The sequence below is a fragment of the Mobula birostris genome, chromosome 1 (genome assembly GCF_030028105.1).
Source record: "Mobula birostris isolate sMobBir1 chromosome 1, sMobBir1.hap1, whole genome shotgun sequence".
In the NCBI taxonomy this organism is placed as follows: domain Eukaryota; kingdom Metazoa; phylum Chordata; class Chondrichthyes; order Myliobatiformes; family Myliobatidae; genus Mobula; species Mobula birostris.
The window spans coordinates 149,787,096-149,809,834 of NC_092370.1; the positions used below are offsets into that span (position 1 = coordinate 149,787,096).

At 43.8% G+C, this 22,739-nt stretch overlaps 1 protein-coding gene across 6 annotated transcripts in view; it reads right to left on the reverse strand.

The window, feature by feature from the left end:
• numb (NUMB endocytic adaptor protein) overlaps positions 1-22,739 on the reverse strand; it is a 272,755-nt gene that overhangs the window by 7,404 nt on the left and 242,612 nt on the right. For 5 of the 6 annotated variants that reach the window (XM_072263780.1, XM_072263746.1, XM_072263756.1 and 2 more), the window contains 3 exons: positions 21,838-22,119; positions 3,565-3,726; positions 3,339-3,470 (listed from right to left, as the gene is read on the reverse strand). In XM_072263780.1, the coding sequence (XP_072119881.1) occupies positions 3,339-3,470; positions 3,565-3,726; positions 21,838-22,119 (576 nt within the window). The remainder of the gene's footprint in view (positions 1-3,338; positions 3,471-3,564; positions 3,727-21,837; positions 22,120-22,739) is intronic. The other variant, XM_072263789.1, reaches the window with a different exon arrangement.

Genomic DNA, 22,739 nt, shown 5'->3' on the forward strand with positions numbered 1-22,739 from the left:
GGCGACGGAAGAAGAGTTCAGTGTAGTGGTGGGTGTGGAACTCACTGAGGTGTGGGCGCAGGGAGCCAAAGGTAAGGCCCTTACTGAGAATAGAACATTCTGCCTCAAAGGGGAAGGTCAGAGGGAATTGTGACAACCCAGTACAGATGAGAGCTGGGAGTGGGGATGGGTGGAGGAGAAGAGGGTTGGGGTGTTCTGGGAAGGTAGGGTGAGAGGAAGATGGAGTCTCCAAGGACCCAAGAGCTGTGGAGTGACCTGAGAGACAAGGGATTACAGAGTGGTGGTGGTGGGGTTCCAGCAGCAGCACATGAAGTATCGGACTGGAGGTGCTGTCTCTTATATTCCATTCCCCAGCTAATGAAGAATAGTAACCTGTGTACCTTCTTCGCCTCCCTACCTCCTGTGCCCGCCATCATCTTGGGTTTTTGGTCTTGAAATAGTGATAAGAGTTAAAAGCATGGAAACAGGCCCTTTGTCTAACTCAGCCATGTTGACCCACTACTGTTTGTGGCCGAATCAAAGGAGGCGATGAATTGGTTATGAGGAATGGTGCCACAACAACAACCACTCACTCAACATCAGCAAAACCAAAGAGCTGATTATGGACTACAGGAAGAAGCCAGAGGTCCATAAGCCAGTGTTCATCAGGTTTAGTACCTCAATCACTGGTTTGACTGCAAGCAAATATGTTTATCCTTGAATGTATCTACCTTCTCTTTAGTTATCCTCCTTTCCTCACAGTAGAAAATATCTTGGGATTCTCTTTGATCCAGTTCACCAAGGATATACCATTATCCTTTTGGCCTGCTTAAACATTTTCCTGTCATCTTTGTATTCCACAAGTCTGATTTTTAGTCCAGTCTGATTTTAGCTTCCTAGTCATTTACCTTAAATATAGAGAAGTAGTCACTATTCCCAAAATGTTCATGCACTATCAGGTTATCACTTGGCTGGCTCAGTATGTTCTCTTTAGAACTCAAGCCCTCCAATCCTGGCAATATCCTTGTGAAACTTCTCTGCACCCTCTCTAAGATAATCACATCCATCATGTGGCATGGTGCTAGGAACAGAAATGCACACAATATTTCAGCTGTGACTTGTGCTTGATGCCCCAACTGATGAAGGTAACCTGCTATACACCACCTTCACCAGTCTCTACCAGAATCACCACTTTCAAGAAACTATGAAAGTTTTATTTTAATTACTTAGAAATAGTGTGTAGCAAGCCCTTCTGGACCAATGAGCCACCCTGCCCAGTAACCCACTGATTTAACCCCAGCCTAATCACAGGACAATTTACAATGGCCAATTAACCTCCTGACCAGTAACCCACAGATTTAACCCCAGCCTAATTACAGGACAATTTACAATTTAAAATTAACCTCCTGACCAGTAACCAGTACTGAGAGGGGAAACTGGAACCCAGAAGAAATGAACGCAGACAAGGAACGTACAAACCTTCTTAGAAGACGCCAGAATTGAATTCAGAACTCTGACGCCCCGAGCTGTAACAGAGTCGTGCTAACCACACTACAGTGGCACCCCATGGTAGCTTTCCTAAAATAAACTAAGCTATTGGAGTCACAGTCATACAACACAGAAACAGACCACTTGGCCCATCTAGTCCATGCCAAACTGTTATCTGATTAACCCCATCAACCATGTACTTATCCAAACTTCTCTTAAATGCTGCAATCAAACCTGCACCCACCACTTCCTCTGGCAGCTCATTCTACACTCTCACTACTCTCTGAATAAAGAACCCTGTGGTTCCCCTTAAATATTTCACCTTTCACTTTTTACCTATGACCTCCAATTTTCATCTCCCTCAACCACATTTGGCAAAGGCTACTTGCATTGACTACTGAAAGAACTACAACATTCCAAAGGACCCTGCCATTCACTGTGTATGCCCTGCCCTGTTTTAGCTTCACAAAATGCATTATTTTGCCCTGTTCCAATAAAATTTAATCTACTATTCTTTCAATTTCCCAGTTGATCTGGATCCTGTTGTAACCTTACACAATTTCACTATCTGCTAATAAAACAGAATTTTGGTGTCATGTGGAAACTTACTTGCTGCATAACCTACATCATTATCAAAACCATTATGTCAAACAGCAGGGGACCCAGTACCAATCCCTGCAGCACACCACTGCTCACAGACTTCCACTCTGGGGGGAAAAAAAACATTTACCCCACCAAGCTAATTTTGTATCCAATTGGCCTGCTAACCCTGAATCCCATATGATCTAATCTCTCTGACCCAAATATCTTGTCCAGTTAGAGTAATAGCTAGCATTTACTGTTCTGCCCTAGTCAATCATCTTACTTATTTTTACAAAAGCACATCAAAATCACAAGGCATAATTTCTCACATAGAAAGCCATGTTCTAGCTGTTCAGTATACTAAGCTGCTTCACTTGAGCCCTGACATCATTGGCTGAGTCATAACCTTACACAACTTCCCAAAATGCATCACTCTATACTTAGGATTTAATTCCATCTGCTGTTGCCTGACCCAATTTAGATGAGCTGGAATATCCTCTTCAATATTCACAGTTTTCATGTACTTCGTACTAGATTGTTTGATTGTGGAAAGGTCAAGCAAGATAGTGAAAAGATAAGTTCCATATGAAGTCACTGCCTCTACCTTTCAGTGCTGTCCTGGTCCTAACCCAAGTTCAATCTCAACCTCCAGTGCTAACCTGTGTTTGCATATTCTCCCTGTGACTGCCTGGTTCTTCCCTTGGGTGCTCCGTATCTTCTCATATTCCAAAGACATAATAAGGATTCATAAATTAATTGGCTGCAGAAAGTTGCATCAGTGGTAAAATCTGGAGGAGTTGATGGGGATAGGATCAGTTGTTCATGTTGGCACAGACTCAGCGGTCTGAATGGCTTTCTTTCTAAGGTATATGACTCTATAAACAAGGCACAGAGGGCTGCTGCGTTGAGAAGCACAGCAGCACTAAGCAAAGCTTATTGGAAGATGAAGAAATTGTCTTTATATTGAGGGAAGGTAACACTGACATCTCAATTCAAGATTAAAGCAGAGAATGTAAACAACCAGGGTGAAATTGTGACAGTGGCAGAGACAAGGAATGCAGGGTTAGTGTAAGTGACAAATATTTCATATCTAGTGTAAAACAGCAAATATCAGTGACAGATTAAATTAGAGCATGCTGAATTTCAAATAACAAGTTACTTCTGATGTTTTGCAATAACAGCAAACAATGTGACCTTTTCCATTCTTTCTGATTCTGTCCAGATTAATTATAATTTGTTCTTTTGATTCCATCTTCTGCCAGGTACATAAATGGTGTGTATAAGCTTACCTGCAGCAACCATTGTTCTGTCACTAGTTGCAGGTGGGGCCTGAGACCAAGGGTTGGTGTCACGCACTGGCATCACTGTGGGAGACATGGCCAGAGCTGCAACAGGTGCTGAGAAGGCTGATGTTCCATTGACTACATTGAGAAAATTCAGATGGTCACAATTCTAACACTGCAAACTTTGTGGCAACACTTATTCAGATCTGAATTGTCATCAAAACGTGCTTACTTTGGGAGGCTGTCACTTGAGGAGTCACACCCACAGCAGGCTTGGTCATTGGTGCAGACGAGAATGGATCATCCACTTGTCCGCTGAAAGCATGTGTTATCTGAGAGCACAGGGAACTTATACTGTCAATTTCAGCTGCACGGTCACCTTCCACTTCAGGCACTAAATAAAAATAGAGAAATATAATTTTTAATCTATCACAAATGGTTCACGTGTTGCACAAAGTAAGATTTCATCTGCTGTAATCCAGCATACCCCTTTGATTTGGCATTTCACCAGAAGCAGATCAAGAAATAGCTGAGTAGACTATTGACCAAGAATCATCCCTGACACATGCAAACGGTGATCCTAGCCACAACCTTGCATTACTGATCGTGAAACAGTGACCCCTCTACAGGCAAAACCTGGCCAAGAATGAAGAACAGATAACTGGGTGTGACAATGAAAAGACAGTTGGAACTAAACATTAGAAGTAAAGGTACAGTGGATAGTCAGTATTCCAGTAATTTAACAACATGGCACAATTTTTTCCTCTTTTCGTAGGTATAAAGTAAACAGAAATAAAGCATAAAACTGCAGGAAAAATTAAACGGAAGTATAGGACCATAGAACCACAGAACATTACAGCACAGAAACAGGCCTTTTGGCCCTTCTTGGCTGTGCGGAACCATTTTTCTGCCTAGTCCCACTGACCTGCACCTGGACCATATCCCTCCATACACCTCCCATCCAAGTATCTGTCCAAGTTTCCCTTAAATGTTAAAAGTGATACCGCATTTACCACTTCATCTAGATCTAGATCTTACAACAGAAGTTCTCAGTTTAAAGTGCAGGGTGAAAGGTGATACAATAAAATGAAGCAAAACCAAGAGTCTCAGAACTTCAGGGAATAGAGTATAATATGCGAGACTAAGATTAACTGTGGTCTTTGTTCAGTCAGCTTGGGAAACTTCAGCTGGGAAGAATAGTATAGCCAAATAAAGAGGGGGAAACATCAACTCCCATCTAGTGCAACAAGTCATGAGAGAGATCATATGATTGGATACTGTCAGTCCCCAGCAGTGCAGGCATGAGCCCAGCAGCACAGCATTGAGACACCACATTGTTTGCACCAGGCCTTCCAATGCCAGTCCTCACAGGCAGCCTGCTGCCACAGCTGTGCTCCCGTGACAATGATTTAATGTGGTAGCCATTGGCAGTGGCAGCGGCAGCGGATCATGCTGCCTGAGTCTGAGGAGGGCAGAGGCTTGTTTCACATTCCGGCACAGCTTCACACAACCGGGCACATTCCTTCTGAAAGCAGAGGTGGGTATGAGCCTGGGAGTATTCAAGTTGGGGGACCATGACAGTGATAGAGAAATAATGCTGTTTGAGGTAACACTCAGCAGGGTATCAATGCAACCCTGAGAAGAGCAAGGTGGTGCATTTGGGCAGGGAAAATGAGGAAGCTATGACAAGTCATTATACACTGAGAGATAGTGTAGAAGATATGTATTGGAATGCACATAGACCTCAGGGAAGAACTGGGAGTAAGGTGGTGAGGTACCGAGAATACTTTCCTTTAGGTGATAAGACGTGAAAGAATAGGACCAATCAAGTGTGACAGTGGAAAAGTGTGTATGGAACCGGAGGAAATGGCGGAAGTACTTAATGAATATTTTGCTTCAGTATTCACTACAGAAAAGGATCTTGGCGATTGTAGGGATGACTTGCAGTGGACTGAAAAGCTTGAGCATGTAGATATTAAGGAAGAGGACATGCTGGAGCTTTTGGAAAGCATCAAGTTGGATAAGTCACCCGGAGCAGACAGGATGTACCCCAGGCTACTGTGGGAAGCAAGGGAGGAGATTGCTGAGCCTCTTTCTGAGATTGCGATGGCCTTTGCATCATCAACGAGGATGTGAGAGGTTCCGGAGGATCGGAGGGTTGCGGATGTTGTTCCCTTATTCAAGAAAGGGAGTAGGGAGCCCAGGAAATTATAGGCCAGTGGGTCTTACTTCAGTGGTGGGTAAGTTGATGCAGAAGATCCTGAGATGCAGGATTTATGAACATTTGGAGAGGCATAATATGATTAGGAATAGTCAGTTAGTCCTGACGAAGGGTCTTGGCCTGAAACGTCGACTGTACCTCTTCGTAGAGATGCTGCCTGGCCTATTGCGTTCACCAGCAACTTTGATGTGTGTGGCTTTGTCAAAGGCAGGTCATGCCTTATGAGCCTGATTGAATTTTCTGAGGATGTGACTAAACACATTGATGAAAGTAGAGCCCTAGGTGTAGTATATATGGATTTTAGCAAGGCATTTGATAAGGTACCCCATGCAAGGCTTACTGAGAAACTAAGGAAACATGGGATCCAAGGGGACATTGCTTTGTGGATCCAAACTGGCTTGCCCACAGAAGACAAAGAGTGGTTGTAGATGGGTCATATTCTGCATGGAGGCTGGTGACCAGTGGTGTGCCTCAGGAATCTGTTCAGGGATCCCTACTCTTTGTGATTTTTATAAATGACCTGGATGAGGAAGTGGAGGGATGGGTTAGTAAATTTGCTGATGACACAAAGGTTGGAGGTGTGGATAGTGTGGAGGGCTGTCAGGGGTTACAACGGGACATTGATAGGATGCAAAACTCGGCTGCGAAGTGGCAGATGGAGTTCCATCCAGATAAGTGTAAGGTGGTTCATTTTGGTAGGTCAAATATGATGGCAGAATATAGTATTAATGATAAGACTCTTGGCAGTGTGGAGGATCAGAGGGATCTTGGGGTCCGAGTCCATAGGACACAAAGCTGCTATGCAGGTTGACTCTGTGGTTATGGCCTTCATCAATCGTGGGATTGAGTTTAAGAGCCAAGAGGTAATGTTACAGCTATATAGGACCCTGGTCAGACCCCACTTGGAGTACTGTGCTCAATTCTGATCATCTCACTACAGGAAGGACGTGAAAACCATAGAAAGGATGCAGAGGAGATTTACAAGGATGTTGCTTGGATTGGGGAGCATGCCTTATGAGAATAGGTTGAGTGAACTCAGCCTTTTCTCTTTAGAGTGACGGACGATGGGAGATGACCTGATAGAGGTGTACAAGATAATGAGAGGCATTGAACGTGTGGATAGTGGAGGCTCTTCCCCAGGGCCGAAATGGCTAGCACAAGAAGGCATAGTTTTAAGTGGAGGCTCTTCCCCAGGGCCGAAATGGCTAGCACAAGAAGGCATAGTTTTAAGATGCTTGCAAGTAGGTACAGAGGAGATGTCCGGGGTAAGATTTTTTAAAACGCAGAGAGTGGTGAGTGCGTGGAATGGGCTGCCGGTGGCGGTGGTGGAGGCGGAAATGATAGGGTCTTTTAAGAGACTCCTGGATGGCTACATGGAGCTTAGAAAAATAGAGGGCTATGGGTAAAGCCTAGGTAGTTTTAAGGTAGGGATATGTTCAACACAGCTTTGTGGGCCGAAGGACCTGTATTGTGCTGTATGTTTTCTATGTTTCTCTGATAAGACACAGGAGCAAAATTAGGCCATTTGGCTGATAAGAGTCTGCTTTGCCATTACACCATCAACCCCTCTCAACACCATTCTCCTGGCGCCTACCTGTAACTTTAACACTCTTAGTAATCAAGAACTTATCAATCTCTGCTTTAAATATACCCAATGACTTTGCCTCCATAGCCGTCGGTGGCAATGAATTCCATAGACTCACCACTCTCCAGCCGAAGAATTCTTCATCTCTGTTCTAAGGGGACATCCTTCTATTCTGATGCTATGCCCTTGGTCCTAGACCCCCCCCCCCACTATAGGAAACATCTTTTCCACTCCACTTTCAATATTCAATATGTTTCAATGAGATCTCCCTTCATGCTTCTAATCGCCAGCAAGAACAGGCCCAGAGCCATCAAATGGCCCTCATATGTTGGTCTTTCATTCCTGGGATCATGCTCGTGAACCTCCTCTGGACCCCCTCTAATGCCAACGCATTCTTTCTTAGATAAGGGGTCCAAAACTGCTCACAACTCTCCAAAATGGGGTCCGACCAAAGCTTCAGCATTAAATCTTTGCTTTCGTATTCTAGTCATAGAAACACAGAAAACCTACAGCACAATACAGGCCCTTCGGCCCATTAAGCTGTGCTAAACATGTCCTTACCTTAGAAATCACCTCTATTTTTCTGAGTTCCATTTACCTGTCCAGGAGTTTCTTAAGGAGTAGGGGTCCCAGAACAGATCCCTGAGGCACTCCACTGGTGACCAACCTCCATGCAGAATATGACCCATCTACAACCGCTCTTTGCTTTGTGGATCCAGAACTGGCTTGTCCACAGAAGGCAATGTCCCCTTGGATCCCATGCCTCCTTACTTTCTCAATAAGCCTTCGACGGGGTGCCTTATCAAATGCCTTGCTGAAATCCATATACACTACATAGAACCATAGAACCATAGAAACTACAGCACAGAAACAAGCCCTTTGGCCCTTCTTGGCTGTGTCGAACCATTTTCTGCCTAGTCCCACTGACCTGCACACGGACCATATCCCTCCATACACCTCCCATCTATGTATCTGTCCAATTTATTCTTAAATGTTAAAAAAGAACCCGCATTTACCACCTCGTCTGGCAGCTCATTCCATACTCCCACCACTCTCTGTGTGAAGAAGCCCCCCCTAATGTTCCCTTTAAACTTTCCCCCCTCACACTTAACCCATGTCCTCTGGTTTTTTTCTCCCCTTGCCTCAGTGGAAAAAGCCTGACTCAGTCCTCATTTATTGTCATTTAGAAGTGTATGCATTAAGAAATGATACAATGTTCCTCCAGTATGATATCACAGAAACACAAGACAGACCAAGACTAAAATTGACAAAAACCATATAATTATAACATATAGTTACAACAGTGCAAAGCAATACAGTAATTTGATAAAGAGCAGACTATGGGCACGGTAAAAAAAGAAGTCTTACAGTCCCGATAGCCCCATCATCTCATGCAGACTGTAGAAAAGAGAAACTCTCCCTGCCATGAACCTCCAGTGCCGCAAACTTGCCGATGCAGCACCCTGGAAGCACCTGACCACAGGCGACTTTGAGCCCGTCCGAAAACTTCAAGCCTCTGGCCAGTCCTCCGACACCGAGCACCATCTCTGCCGAGCGCTTTGACCCTGCCCCGGCCGCCAAGCAACAAGCAAAGCCGAGGTCTCGGGGCCTTCCCCTCTGGAGATTCTGAATCGCACAATAGCAGCGGCAGCGAAACAGGCATTTCAGAAGTTTAACCAGATGTTTCTCCGTGCTTCTCACATCTGCCTCCACCAAATCAGGATTGTGCACGGCACCCTACTTGACAGATAGCAGATATTCATCACCTGAGTGGCCACTGTGCGCTGCATCGCGCCGCCATCTTCTCCTCTCCTCCTCTATAGGAGTGGCCGCTGCTTCTCCAAATGTTCATAAATCCTGCCTCTCAGGATCTTCTCCAGTGAAGTAAGATTCACTGGTCAATAATTTCCTGGGCCATCTCTACTCCCTCTCAAAATGAATGCTAACACTGCATTTGCCTTCCTTACAACTGACTTAACCTGCAAGTTAACTTTTAGAAATCCTGCACAATGACTTCCAACCAAGTCCGTTTGCACCTCTGATTTCTGAATTCTCTCATTTAGATAACAGTTTACACCTTTATTACTATACACTTCCCTACACTATACTCTTTCTGCCACTTCCTTGCCCATTCTCCTAAGTCCTTCAGCAGATCCCCTATCTCCTCAACACTACCTGCCCCTCCATTCATCTTCGCATTGTCCACAAATCATATAACCATAGAACAATTACAGCAACAATTACACAACAGGCCATCTCGGCCCTTCTAGTCCGTGCCGAACTCTTACTCTCACCTAGTCCCACCGACCTGCACTCAGCCCATAACCCTCCATTCCTTCCCTGCCCATATATCTATCCAATTTAACTTTAAACGACAACATCGAACCTGCCTCAACCACTTCTGCTGGAAGCTCGTTCCACACAGCTACCAGTCTCTGAGTAAAGAAGCTCCCCCTAAACCTTTGCCCTTTAACTTTCAACTCGTCCTCTTGTTTGAATCTCCCCCACTCTCAATGGGAAAAGCCTATCCACGTCAACTCTATCAATCCCCCTCATAATTTTAAACACCTCTATCAAGTCCCGCCTCAACCTTCTACGCTCCAAAGAATAAAGGCCTAACTTGTTCAAGCTTTCTCTGTAACTTAGGAGATGAAACCCAGGCAACATTTTAGTAAATCTCCTCTGTACTCTCTCAATTTTATTGACATCTTTCCTATAATTCGGTGACCAGAACTGTACACAATACTCCAAATTTGGCCTTACCAATGCCTTATACAATTTCAACATTACATCCCAACTCCTATACTCAATGTTCTGATTAATAAAGGCCAGCATACCAAAAGCTTTCTTCACCACCCTATCCACATGAGATTACACCTTCAGGGAACTATGCACCATTATTCCTAGATCCCTCTGTTGTACTGCATTCTTCAATGCCCTACCATTTAACATGTATGTCCTATTTTGATTAGTCCTACCAAAATGTAGCACCTCACATTTTTCAGCATTAAACTCCATCTGCCATCTTTCAGCCCACTCTTCTAACTGGCCTAAATCTCTCTGCAAGCTTTGAAAACCTACTTCATTATCCACAACGCCACCTATCTTAGTATCATCTGCAGACTTACTAATCCAATTTACCATCCCATCATCCAGACCATTACTATATATGACAAACAACATTGGACCCAGTACAGATCCCTGAGGCACACCGCTACACACTGTCCTCCAATCTGACACAAAGTTATCCACCACTCCTCTCTGACATCTCCCATCCAGCCACTGCTGAATCCATTTTACTACTTTGATATTAATGCCTAACGATTGAACCTTCCTAACTAACCTTCCGTGTGGAACCTTGTCAAAGGCCTTACTGAAGTCGATATAGACAACATCCACCTCTTTACCCTCGTCAACTTCCCTAGTAACCTAATCAAAAAATTCAGTAAGATTTGTCAAACACGACCTTCCACACACAAATCCATGTTCACTGTTCCTAATCAGACTCTGTCTATCCAGATAATTATATATATCATCTCTAAGAACACTTTCCATCAATTTGCCCACCACTGACGTCAAACTCACAGGCCGATAATTGCTCGGTTTACTCTTAGAACCCTTTTTAAACAATGGAACCAAATGAGCAATACGCCAATCCTCCGGCACCATCCCTGTTTCTAATGACATTTGAAATATTTCTGTCAGAGCTCCTGCTATTTCCACACTAACTTCCCTCAAGGTCCAAGGGAATATCTTGTCCGGACCCGGAGACTTATCCACTTTTATATTCCTTAAAAGCACCAGTACTTCCTCTTCTTTAATCGTCATATTTTCCATAACTACCCTTCTTGTTTCCTTTACCTTACACAATCCAATATCCTTCTCCTTAGTGAATACCGAAGAAAAGAAATTGTTCAAAATCTCCCCCATCTCTTTTGGCTCCGCACATAGCCATCCACTCTGATTCTCCAAGGGACCAATTTTATCCCTCACTATCCTTTCACTATTAATATAACTGTAGAAACCCTTTGGATTTATTTTCACCTTACTTGCCAAAGCAACCTCATGTCTTCTTTTAGCTTTTCTAATTTCTTTCTTAAGATTCTCTTTACATTCTTTATACTCCTCAAGCACCTCATTAACTCCAAGCTGCCTATATTTATTGTAGATCCCTCTCTTTTTCCGAACCAAGTTTCCTATATCCTTTGAAAACTATGGCTCTCTCAAACTTTTAACCTTTCCTTTCAACCTAACAGGAACATAAAGATCCTGTACCCTCAAAATTTCACCTTTAAATGACCTCCATTTCTCTATTACATCCTTCCCATAAAACAAATTGTCCCAATCCACTCCTTCTAAATCCTTTTGCATCTCCTCAAAGTTAGCCTTTCTCCAGTCAAAAATTTCAATCCTAGGTCCAGTCCTATCCTTCTCCATAATTATATTGAAACTAATGGTATTGTGATCACTGGACCCGAAGTGCTCCCCAACACATACCTCCGTCACCTGACCCATCTCATTCCCTAACAGGAGATACAACACTGCCCCTTCTCTGGTTGGTACCCCTATGTATTGCTGCAAAAAACTATCTTGCACGCATTTGACAAACTCCAAACCATCCAGCCCTTTTACAGAATGGGCTTCCCAGTCTATGTGTGGAAAATTAATATCTCCCACAATCACAACCTTGTGCTTACTACCAGAGCACCGCTGTTATATTTTCTCTGACAAGCAATGCAACACCTCCCCCTCTTGCCCCTCCGATTGCATCACACCTGAAGCAACGAAATCCTGGAATATTTAGTTGCCAATCACACCCCTCCTGCAACCACGTTTCACTAATAGCTACAACATCATATTTCCGGGTATCAATCCATGCTCTCAGCTCATCCACCCTTCTTACAATGCTCCAAGCATTAAAATAAATGCATTTAAGAAACCCTCCACCTCTTACTCTCTGTTTATCCTTAATGGAGCAAACAATTTGTTATCTTTTTCTTCCTTGTCCCCTACATCTTTGGTCTGAATGCTCCTGATCTCTGTCTCCTGCCTATCCTCCCTCACACACTGTCTACTAGCTTTCTCTATTTGTGAACTAACCTCCTCTCTCCTAGTCTCTTTAACTTGATTCCCACCCCCCAACCATTCTAGTTTAAAGTCACCTCAGTAGCCCTTGCAAATCTCCCCGCCAGGATATTGGTCCCCCTAGGATTCAAGTGTAACCCGTCCTTTTTGTACAGGTCACACCTGTGCCAAAAGAGGTCCCAATGATCCAAAAACTTGAATCCCTGCCCCCTGCTCCAATCCCTCAGCCACGCATTTATCCTCCATCTCATTGCATTCCTACTCTCACTGTCGTGTGGCACAGGCAGTAATCCCGAGATTACTACCTTTGCGGTCCTTTTTCTCAACTCCCTTCCTAACTCCTTATATTCTCCTTTCAGGCCCTCTCCCCTTTTCCTAACTATGTCATTGGTACCATATGTACCACGACCTCTGGCTCCTCTCCCTCTCACTTCAGGATATCTTGGACGCGATCAGAAACATCCCGGACCCTGGCACCAGGGAGGCAAACTACCATCTAGGTCTCCGGACTACACCCACAGAATTGTCTATCTGACCCCCTAACTATAGAGTCCCCTATTACTACTGCCCTCCTCTTCCTTTCTCTACCATTCTGAGCTACAGGGCCGGACTCTATGCCGGAGGCACGGCCACTGTTGCTTCCCCCAGGTAAGCTGTCCCCCCCAACAGTACTCAAACAGGAGTACTTATTGTCAAGGGGCACAGCCACTAGGGTACTTTCTATTACCTGACTCTTCCTCTACCCCTCCTAACCGTGACCCACTTGCCTGCCTCCCGTGGCCCCAGTGTGACCACCTGCCTGTAACTCCTCTCTATCAACTCCTCACTGACCTAGCGCAGATGTGGACGTCCGGGAGGCTGGGAGACTCCACGACCTCCCACATCCAGCACTGAGAACAACAAGCTGCCCCCCTCCTACTTCCCCCCTCCTCAAATAACAACAAAAAATGAATACCAAATCTTCCTCGCCTTACCCGTTTTGCCAAAGCCCTTAAGCCTTCTCTCTGCTCCCAGCTCACTCTGCAGCCCACAAAACGATGCTGCCCGCTGTATAAAGCTGTGTTCCTTTTAAACCTTTCACGCTTCACTGCCCGACGTCACACACCTGCGCAGTCCCGCCTCTTTGAACGCCGATGAAAAAAACCCAAAAAAATCAAAATGGCTTCCTCCACACTCCCGCTCTGATTCTCAGACTTCCTTCTCCGAATTAAACCCGAATCAGGATTTCTGTCCTTTTAAATCTTCCACGCTTCACTGCCCGTCACACGCCCACGCAGTCCCGCCTCTCTGAACGCCGACGGAAAAAACCCAAAAACTTCAAAGTGGCTTCCTCCGCACTCCCGCTCCAATTCTCAGACTTCCTTCTCCAAATTTCTCTGAAACGTGGCCACAAATCCATCAATTTTGTCATTATGACATACAGTAGGGTCAGAGAGTCATTCAAAAATACAGCAAACAGGCCCTGCAGCCCATCTAGTCTGTGCCAAACCACAATCTGCCTACGCCTATCAACCTGCACTCAGACCATAGCCCTCCATCCCCCTGCCATCAATGTACCTATCCAAATTTCTCATAAACGTTGAAATAAAGTTTCCATGCACCACTTGTGCTGGCAGTTCATTCCACTCTCACAACCCTCTGAATGAAGTAGTATCCCCTCATGTTCCCCTTAAACTTTTCACCTTTCAATGACCTTTAGTTGTAGTCCCACCTAACTTCAATGGAAAAGGCCTGCTTGCACTTACCCTGACCATACCCCTCATAATTTTGTATACCTCTATCAAATTTCCCCTTAATCCTCTACGTTCCAAGGAATAAAGTTCTAACCTATTCAATCTATTTCCTTATAACTCAGGTCCTCCAGTCCTGGCAAAAACCTTGTAAATTTTCCCAGAACTCTTTTAAACTTATTTACGTCTTTCCTGCAGGTAGGTGACTAAAACTGCAGGCAATACTCCAAGTTAGGCTTCACCAATGTTTTATACAACTTCAATATAACATCCCATCTCCTGTACTCAATACCTTGACTTATTACGACCTTATTTACATGTGCTGCCACTTTCAATGAATTGGACCTGTACTCCCAGATCCCTTTGTCCTACTGCACTCCTCAGTGCCCTACTGCTTACTGTATAAGACCTACCCTGGTTGGTCCTACCGAAGTACATTACTTTGCACTTGTCTGAATTAAATTCTATCTGCCATTTTCAGCCCATTTTCCCAGCTAGTCCAGATGCCATTGCAAGCTCTAATAGTCTTCCTCGCTATGCACTACACTCCCCAATCTTGGTTTCATCTGCAAATTTGTTAATCCAGTTAACCACATTATCATCCAGATCGTTGATATAGATGACAAACAACAACAAAGGACCCAGCACTGATCCCTGCAGAACTCCACTCCAGAGGCCTCCAGGGAAGCAATCATCTACTACCACTCTCTGGCGCACCTCAGGGAAGTGTGCTTAGCCCAATGCTCTAGCCTCTCTACACCCATGACTGTGTGGTAGGCACAGCTCAAATGCCAATTATAAATTTGCTGATGATACAACCTTTGTTGGCAGAATTTCAGATACATGCCAGTGATATTAAACCTGATTCTGATTTCTCCCACAAAGCTAATGTCTAATCCAACTCATCTTGAATGCAGGGTGACTGAACCTTCTTGACCAACCTCCCATGTGGAACCTTGTCAAATGCCTTGCTCATGTCCATGTAGACAACATCCACTACTTTGCCTTCATCTGATCCGGATAATTTCCTCGAAAAGCTCTATAAGATTGGTTAGACACAACTTACCATGTATAAAGCTATGCTGACTATAACTAATCAGTCCATGTCTATTCAAATATTCATATATCTGGTCTCTTGGGATACCTACCAATATCTTTCCCACTACTAATGTCAGGCTCACTGGTCTACAATTTCCAAGTTTACCTTTAGAGCCTTCCTTAAAAAGCAGTAAAACATGAGCTGTACTCCAATCCTCCAGTACCTCATCGGTTGCCAAAGATGATTTAAATCTCTCTGCTGGGGCCCCTGCACTTTCTGCAATTGTATTCCACAGGTTCAAGGGAACACCTTGTCAGGCCCTGGAGATTTATCCACCTAATTTGCCTCAAGGCAGCAAACATCTCCTCCTTTGTAATCTGTTTAGGATCCATAACCTTGGTGCTGCTTTGCCTCACTTCTAGTGAGTCTATGTCCATCTGCCAAGTAAATACAGATGCAAAAAATCCATTTAAGGTCTCCCCCATCTCCTTCAGCTCCATGCATGGATTGCCATTCTGATCTTCCAGAGGACCAATTTTGTCCCTTGGTATCCTTTTACTCTTAACACATCTGTAGAATCCCTTATGATTTTCCTTCACCTTGTCTCCTCATGCCTTCCTTTAACCTTCCTGATTTCTTTCTTAAGTGTTCTCTTTCATTTCTTATGCTCCATTAAGTACCCCATTTGTTTCTACCTTGCATACCTGCTATGCACCACTTCTTTTTTTTCTTAAACAGGGCTTAAATATCTCTTGAAACCCAAAATTCCTTAAACCTGTTATCTTTACCCTTTATTCTGACAGGCACATACAAGCTTTCTACTCTCAACATTTCACTTTTGAAGGCCCCTCAGTTATGAAGTATAGCTTTGTCAGAAAACAGCCTGTCCCAATCCATATTCACCAAATTAATTCTGATACCATCAAAATTGGCTTTTCTCCAATTTAGAATCTCAACCCATAGACCAGACTTATCTTTTTCCAAAACACCAAGCTGCCATGAGCGATGTCTTACATACTCTATCGACAGAGTCTTAACCACCCTAGACTTTTTTTATATAGATTATGTTTTAGGTGTTTATTTGTTGTCTTCTGCATTAGCGTGTCAGAAAAAAAGAGCAAATTTTAGATTTCCAAACACATATTCAACCAAATAAAACTGTTCCTCCAGACCACTGTCACCCACAAAACAAATATCTCACGTAGCAAACAGTAAACAGCTTGCTGTTCTAGTGATAAGACTTCAGTGTTGGCAGGGTATTCATCAGTCTCTCAGCCTGAGAGAAGTTGTTATCCAGTCTGTCTGTCCTAGTCTTGATATTCCTGTACATCCTTCCTGATGGTAGTGGGTTAAAGACATAAATAGGGGAGAGGAAGACCCTGGTGATTTTTACTGCCCTCTGCAGGATCTTGTGGCCTAATGCCTTGCAGCTCCCATACCACATAATGATGCAGCCAGACAAGATACCGTTGATGGTGCTTTGTAGAAAGTCATTAGAATGGGGGTGGGCAACCTTGCACACCTCAATCTCCTCAGAAAGTGTATACACTGCTGTGCCTTCTTGACTAATATATGTGTGGGCCCAGGTTAGATCGTCATTATGTGCAAACCAAGGGACCTTCACTGTCTGCACGGAAGAGCCATTGACGTGCAATGGACAGAGATCGACTTGTACTTTCCTGAAGTTCACAATCATCTCTTTTGTCTTGTCTACGTTAAGACTCAGATTGTTGTTCTCACAAGCCACTCTACCTCCTCCCTGTATGACGACTCATTATTGTTGCTCATGAGGCCAACCACTGTTGTATCATCACAACAAACTTGATTAGGTAGTTTGAGATGAACCTGGCAATGCAGTTATGAGTCTGCAGTGATGAACTTGTGATGTTGCTGGCAACTCAGACTGACTGCCAAAAAGTCCAAGAACAACCTTTGAGGGATGATTGTATTAAATGTCGATCTGAAGTCAATGATCAACACCCTGCCACAGGAGGCATTATGTTCTAGGTAGGACAGGATGGAGTGAAGGACCAAGGCAATAGCATTGTCAGCGCATTGGCTTGAGCAGCAAGCAAATGGGAAAGGGTCTGATGTGGCTGGAAAGTGGGATTTTGTATAATCCATTATCAGCTGCTCAAAGCACTTCATGACTGTTGAGGTCAGGGCCACTGGGTGGTAATCGTTAGATCAGTTATTTTCGGCACCAGAATATGGTGGCTGCCTTAATGGACTGTGGGGCAGTGGACTGCTGCAAAGTGGCCCACACAAACCCTGAGCATCCAACAGGTCCAGCCCCACAACTTTGTGTGGGTTTACCCTGGCAAGGATTCTCCTCAAATAGAAACATAGAAAATAGGTGCAGGAGTAGGCCATTCGGCCCTTCGAGCCTGCACCGCCATTCAGTATGATCATGGCTGATCATCCAACTCAGAACCCTGTACCAGCCATCCCTCCATACCCCCTGATCCCTTTAGCCACAAGGGTCATATCTAACTCCCTCTTAAATAAAGTCAATGAACTGGCCTCAACTGTTTCCTGTGGCAGAGAATTCCACAGATTCACCACTCTCTGTGTGAAGAAGTTTTTCCTCATCTCGGTCCTTAAAGGCTTCCCCTTTATCCTCAGACTGTGACCCCTCGTTCTGGACTTCCCCAACATCGGGAACAATCTTCCTGCATCTAGCCTGTCCAATCCCTTTAGGATTTTATACGTTTCAATAAGATCGCCCCTCAATCTTCTAAATTCCAATGAGTATAAGCCTAGTTGATCCAGTCTTTCATCATATGAAAGTCCTGCCATCCCAGGAATCAATCTGGTGAACCTTCTTTGTACTCCCTCTATGGCAAGGATTCTTTCCTCAGATTAGGGGACCAAAACTGCACACAATACTCCAGGTGTGGTCTCACCAAGGCCTTGTACAACTGCGGTAGTACCTCCCTGCTCCTGTACTCGAATCCTCTTGCTATGAATGCCAGCATACCATTCGCCTTTTTCACTGCCTGCTGTACCTGCATGCCCACTTTCAATGACTGGTGTATAATGACACCCAGGTCTCGTTGCACCTCCCCTTTTCCTAATCGGCCACCATTCAGATAATAATCTGTTTTCCTGTTTTTGCCACCAAAGTGGATAACTTCATATTTATCCACATTAAATTGCATCTGCCATGAATTTGCCCACTCACCTAACCTATCCAAGTCACCCTGCATCCTCTTAGCATCCTCCTCACAGCTAACACTGCCGCCCAGCTTCGTGTCATCCGCAAACTTGGAGATGCTGCATTTAATTCCCTCATCCAAGTCATTAATATATATTGTAAACAACTGGGGTCCCAGCACTGAGCTTTGCGGTACCCCACTAGTCACTGCCTGCCATTCTGAGAAGGTCTCGTTTATTCCCACTCTTTGCTTCCTGCCTGCCAACCAATTCTCTATCCACATCAATACCTTACCCCCAATACCGTGTGCTTTAAGTTCGCACACTAATCTCCTGTGTGGGACCTTGTCAAAAGCCTTTTGAAGATCCAAATATACCACATCCACTGGTTCTCCACTATCCACTCTACTAGTTATATCCTCAAAAGATTCTATGAGATTCGTCAGACATGATTTTCCTTTCACAAATCCATGCTGACTTTGTCCGATGATTTCACCACTTTCCAAATGTGCTGTTATCACATCTTTGATAACTGACTGTAGCATTTTCCCCACCACCGACGTTAGGCTAACCGGTCTATAATTCCCCGGTTTCTCTCTCCCTCCTTGGCTGTTCCTCAGGTAGGAGAGGGCTTTCCTCAATATTGCATCATTCATTGTGTCAAACCAATCATAGCCCACCAGGAAGGGAGGCATTACTATCGTTGATGCACAGGGTGGACTTGTAATCTGTTATGGCTTGTAAAACCTTGCCACATGCACTGTGTGTCCCGTGTCCCTGGTGTTTGAATTTGTTGAGAGTACTCTCCCTTTGCCTTCTTGATGGCATACCAGAGCATGGCTCCTGTTGACCTTAGAGTTATCCTGTCCCACGATCTGAAGGCAGTATCCAATCCCCAAGTAGTGCACAAACCTCTGCAGGTTTGTCCTAGCAGTGCAGTGCTTAATCACTGTAATTTCCTTTGTAGCCAGTCCCGATCCTGCATATTTATCAATGTTGACATGATGATCGTAGGCAGCTGCCTTCCTGAATATGCTCCAATCCAGTCCTGTAGCTGTTCACACTGCAGGTGGCAACTTCTGGCCAGGCCCTGATCTCCCTGTAAATTGGTTTGACTTGTTTAACCAGTGGACTTTATGTAGGGATTAGCAAAATGGATCTGTGGTTTGAGTAGAGGTAGCCTAGCAGGCTCCATGAATGTTGTTATAGAGCAGGTCTAATATATTCTCTCCTCTTGGTGGCCCAACCAAGTGCATCTCAAATGTGGGAGTCAATAGAAGAAATTGCTGGTGCCCTGGTAGAGATTTTTTGTAACTTCCTTAGCCACTGGTGAGATACTGGAAGACTGGAGGTGGCTAATGTTGTCCTTCCACCCCTTCTTAAATAAAGGCACAATTTAAGTTGTTACAATCAGTGGCAGCAAAATTCCTGAAGGGGATTCTAAGAGGAAGGATCTATCTGTATTTGGAAATGCAAGGACTGATTAAATATAGTCAGCATGGTTTTGTGTATGGAATATAGAGCTTCACAAATTTAATTGAATTTTATTTTGAAGTGGTGACAAAAAGAATTGTAAATGTTGTCCACATAGATAGTTAGCAGAGCTTTTGACAAGATATTAAATGGTGGGTTTGTTCAAAAAGTTAAATCACAAGGCATCAAAGGTGAGCTAGCTAACTGTACACAAAATAGACCTGGTGATAGGAGTCAAGGGTGATATTGGAGGGTTGTTTACAGAGTGGAGGCCTGTGATCCATGGTGTGATGGTTCCATATTTGCTTGTCTTATGTTAATGGTTTGGATGAGTATACAGGTGATATGACACTAAAAGATTTTTTGACACACGCTGAAGATGATTGTGTCAGGTTACGACAGGATTTACATCAACTGGGAAAGTGGTAGGTGGGGAGGGAAGAGAGAAGAGGAATGTTAGGTGGAATTTAACTCAGACAATTGCAAAGTTAAAGCAGTTTAGGACATACACAGAGAATGAGAGGACCTTTACAGTACCGTAGACCTAGGGGTACAAGTAGATAGTTCTCTGAAAATGGTAATACAGGAAGACAGAGTATTGAAGGTGGTGTGTTTTGCATGCTTGCTATCGTCAGTCAGGACACTAAGTGCAAGAGTTGGGACACCATATTACAAATTTACAAGCCACTGGTGAGACGGCATTTGAATATTGTGTTAAGTTATGGTCACCTACCTACATAAATGATGAGATTAAGCCAGGGAGATGCAGAAAAGATTCACAGGAATGCTGCTGGGACTAGGGGGTTTGAGTTACAAAGACAGACTGGACAGACTGGAACTCTTTTTCCCCAGAATGGAGCAGGCTAAGTCACAATGGGCATAAATAAGGTGGATGGTCACAGAGCTTTCCCCAGGGTAGGCAAATCCAAAGCTAGAGGGTACAGGTCTAGGGTGAGAGGAAAAAGATTTAAAGGGGATCTGAAGAGCAACTTTTTTCACACAGAGGGTAGTGGGTATATGGGACGAGCAACCGGAGGAATTGATAGAGGCTGGTACAAGGATACAATGTTTAAAAGACATTTGGGCAGGTTCAAGAATAGGAATTACTTATTTATTGAGAGATTCCAGCTCTATTGATAGAGCCCTTCCAGCTCAACAAGTCGCACTGCCCAGCAACACACGTATTTAACGCTAATCTAATCACAGGACAATTTGCAATGATCAATTAACCTACTAACTGGTACATCTTTGGACAGTGGGAGGAAGCCTACATACTCACAAACTTTTTACAGATGGCATGGGAATTGAACTCCTATACCCCAGGCTGTAATAACATTGCACAATCCACTACATTATTGTGGTGCCCCCATTAGAGGGATAGAGGTCAAATACAAGCAAATGGGACTAGGTCCAGAAGGCAACTTGGTTGGCATGGGTGAGTTGAGCCAAAGGGCTTGTTTCTGAGTAACTGAGAAAGTATAATCTTATGACTCCACAACTGAGAGTATGTTGCTGCAGCTGGAGAATTTTATACGTGAAAACAAGTTTTTCTAAAGAAACTTTTTTTCTAAAGAAAAAAAATACAGGTAGCTAAGGGGATATTTATAGGTAGCCTAGGTAAGATGACTATGAAGGGACTATTTACTATTTCCTTCTGCAGTGAAGTCAGAACAGAGGTAAATAAATTGAAGGTAATAGATAACAGGACTGAGGTAGTTGAAAGGAAAATCAAACATCCAAAGACTGAGGGAGATGAACAGTATTCTTCAGCACACTTAAAACAATACTAGGTGAACTGTTATGAAGCAAGAAGCAAAGGGCAGGAGGTGGAATTAGTGCAAGTAACTAATTTTTTGGAAGATATGGAGGCTTTGGGTCATATTGCCGCCTTCTGTGTCAGATATTTCTTTAATTCTACTATTTAGTAAAATACCTGGAAGGTTAAGTCTATATGCACTCTACCTGTCCATACCAACACAAATACCTGCAGTGGGAATCAATGTCTCATTATGCTTTTAGTACCATGCTCAGCTATTTTAGGGTTTATTTGTAGCAGGACAATTCCCATGGAATCCAAACAAAATGGACACTTACACATTTCTAAAAACTGCAACTCCCAATACTTTCACTGTGAAACCACTGTATGAATAATATCCCTCCATTAGAATTTAAGCTTCTTTTTAACCCGAACAACAAAAATCAACAAGACTTCCCACCTGTATTTTTAATTTGGAAATCAGTTTTCCGTTGTGTTGTTGAAGGCAACTCATTTACTCTAAGTGACATTTGCCTCTTAAACGGAGATGTTGTCTGGCTCAACACTGGGAATCCTCGGAAAGATCCTTGCCTGGCAAGCTGCTCAGCAGGTGCATGCCTTCTGGGTATGGCATGTATGTTGTTGGATTCCTTGTTTTCTGTAACAGTGGACAGGGCTGATGGTGAAATCGATGGGGCTGCAGCAAAAGCAGCAGCAGTAACAACTGTCCTCTCTGTTTCAGCTGTAAATTAAACATGATATTCTTAAGTAGGTCACATGCTTTATTTTTTTACAAAAGCACTGCTACAGTGAGAATAAGTTCTTCAAAGGCAAGTCTTTTTAAACATGTTTTATGGCATTTTTTGACTGGCAAAGTAAAAGAAACAGCAGCCCATTAAAAAACACTCATCTCTTAAAGCCAATAGGAATCTGCAAGTTAAACATCAACAAGACTTTAATCATCACTATCACCTACCATGCACATAATGTAAGAATACACTCTGAACTCGCGCTCTTATACAAACTCAGTCGCAGACAAGGCAGCCTGAAAAACAGTCACAGTGCACAGAACCAGGCCCATCAGCCCACTTGACCACGATAATCATTAATAGCAGTCCATGCTAATCCCATTTACTGGCCTGTAGTCTGCCATGCCTTGCTGATTTACTTGCTTGTCTTGATGTTGTGTGAATACTTGCTGCCACCACTCCCTCAACAGTGCATTTCTGTTTCCAATCATCTTCTAGGAAATGGCCTCTATCAGATCCCCTGCAAGCCTTTTATCACTTACCCCAGAAGTTTTCTACTTAATACTTTGTCCATGTCCCACTGTTATAATAGTTCCCTGAAGGAATAAGAACA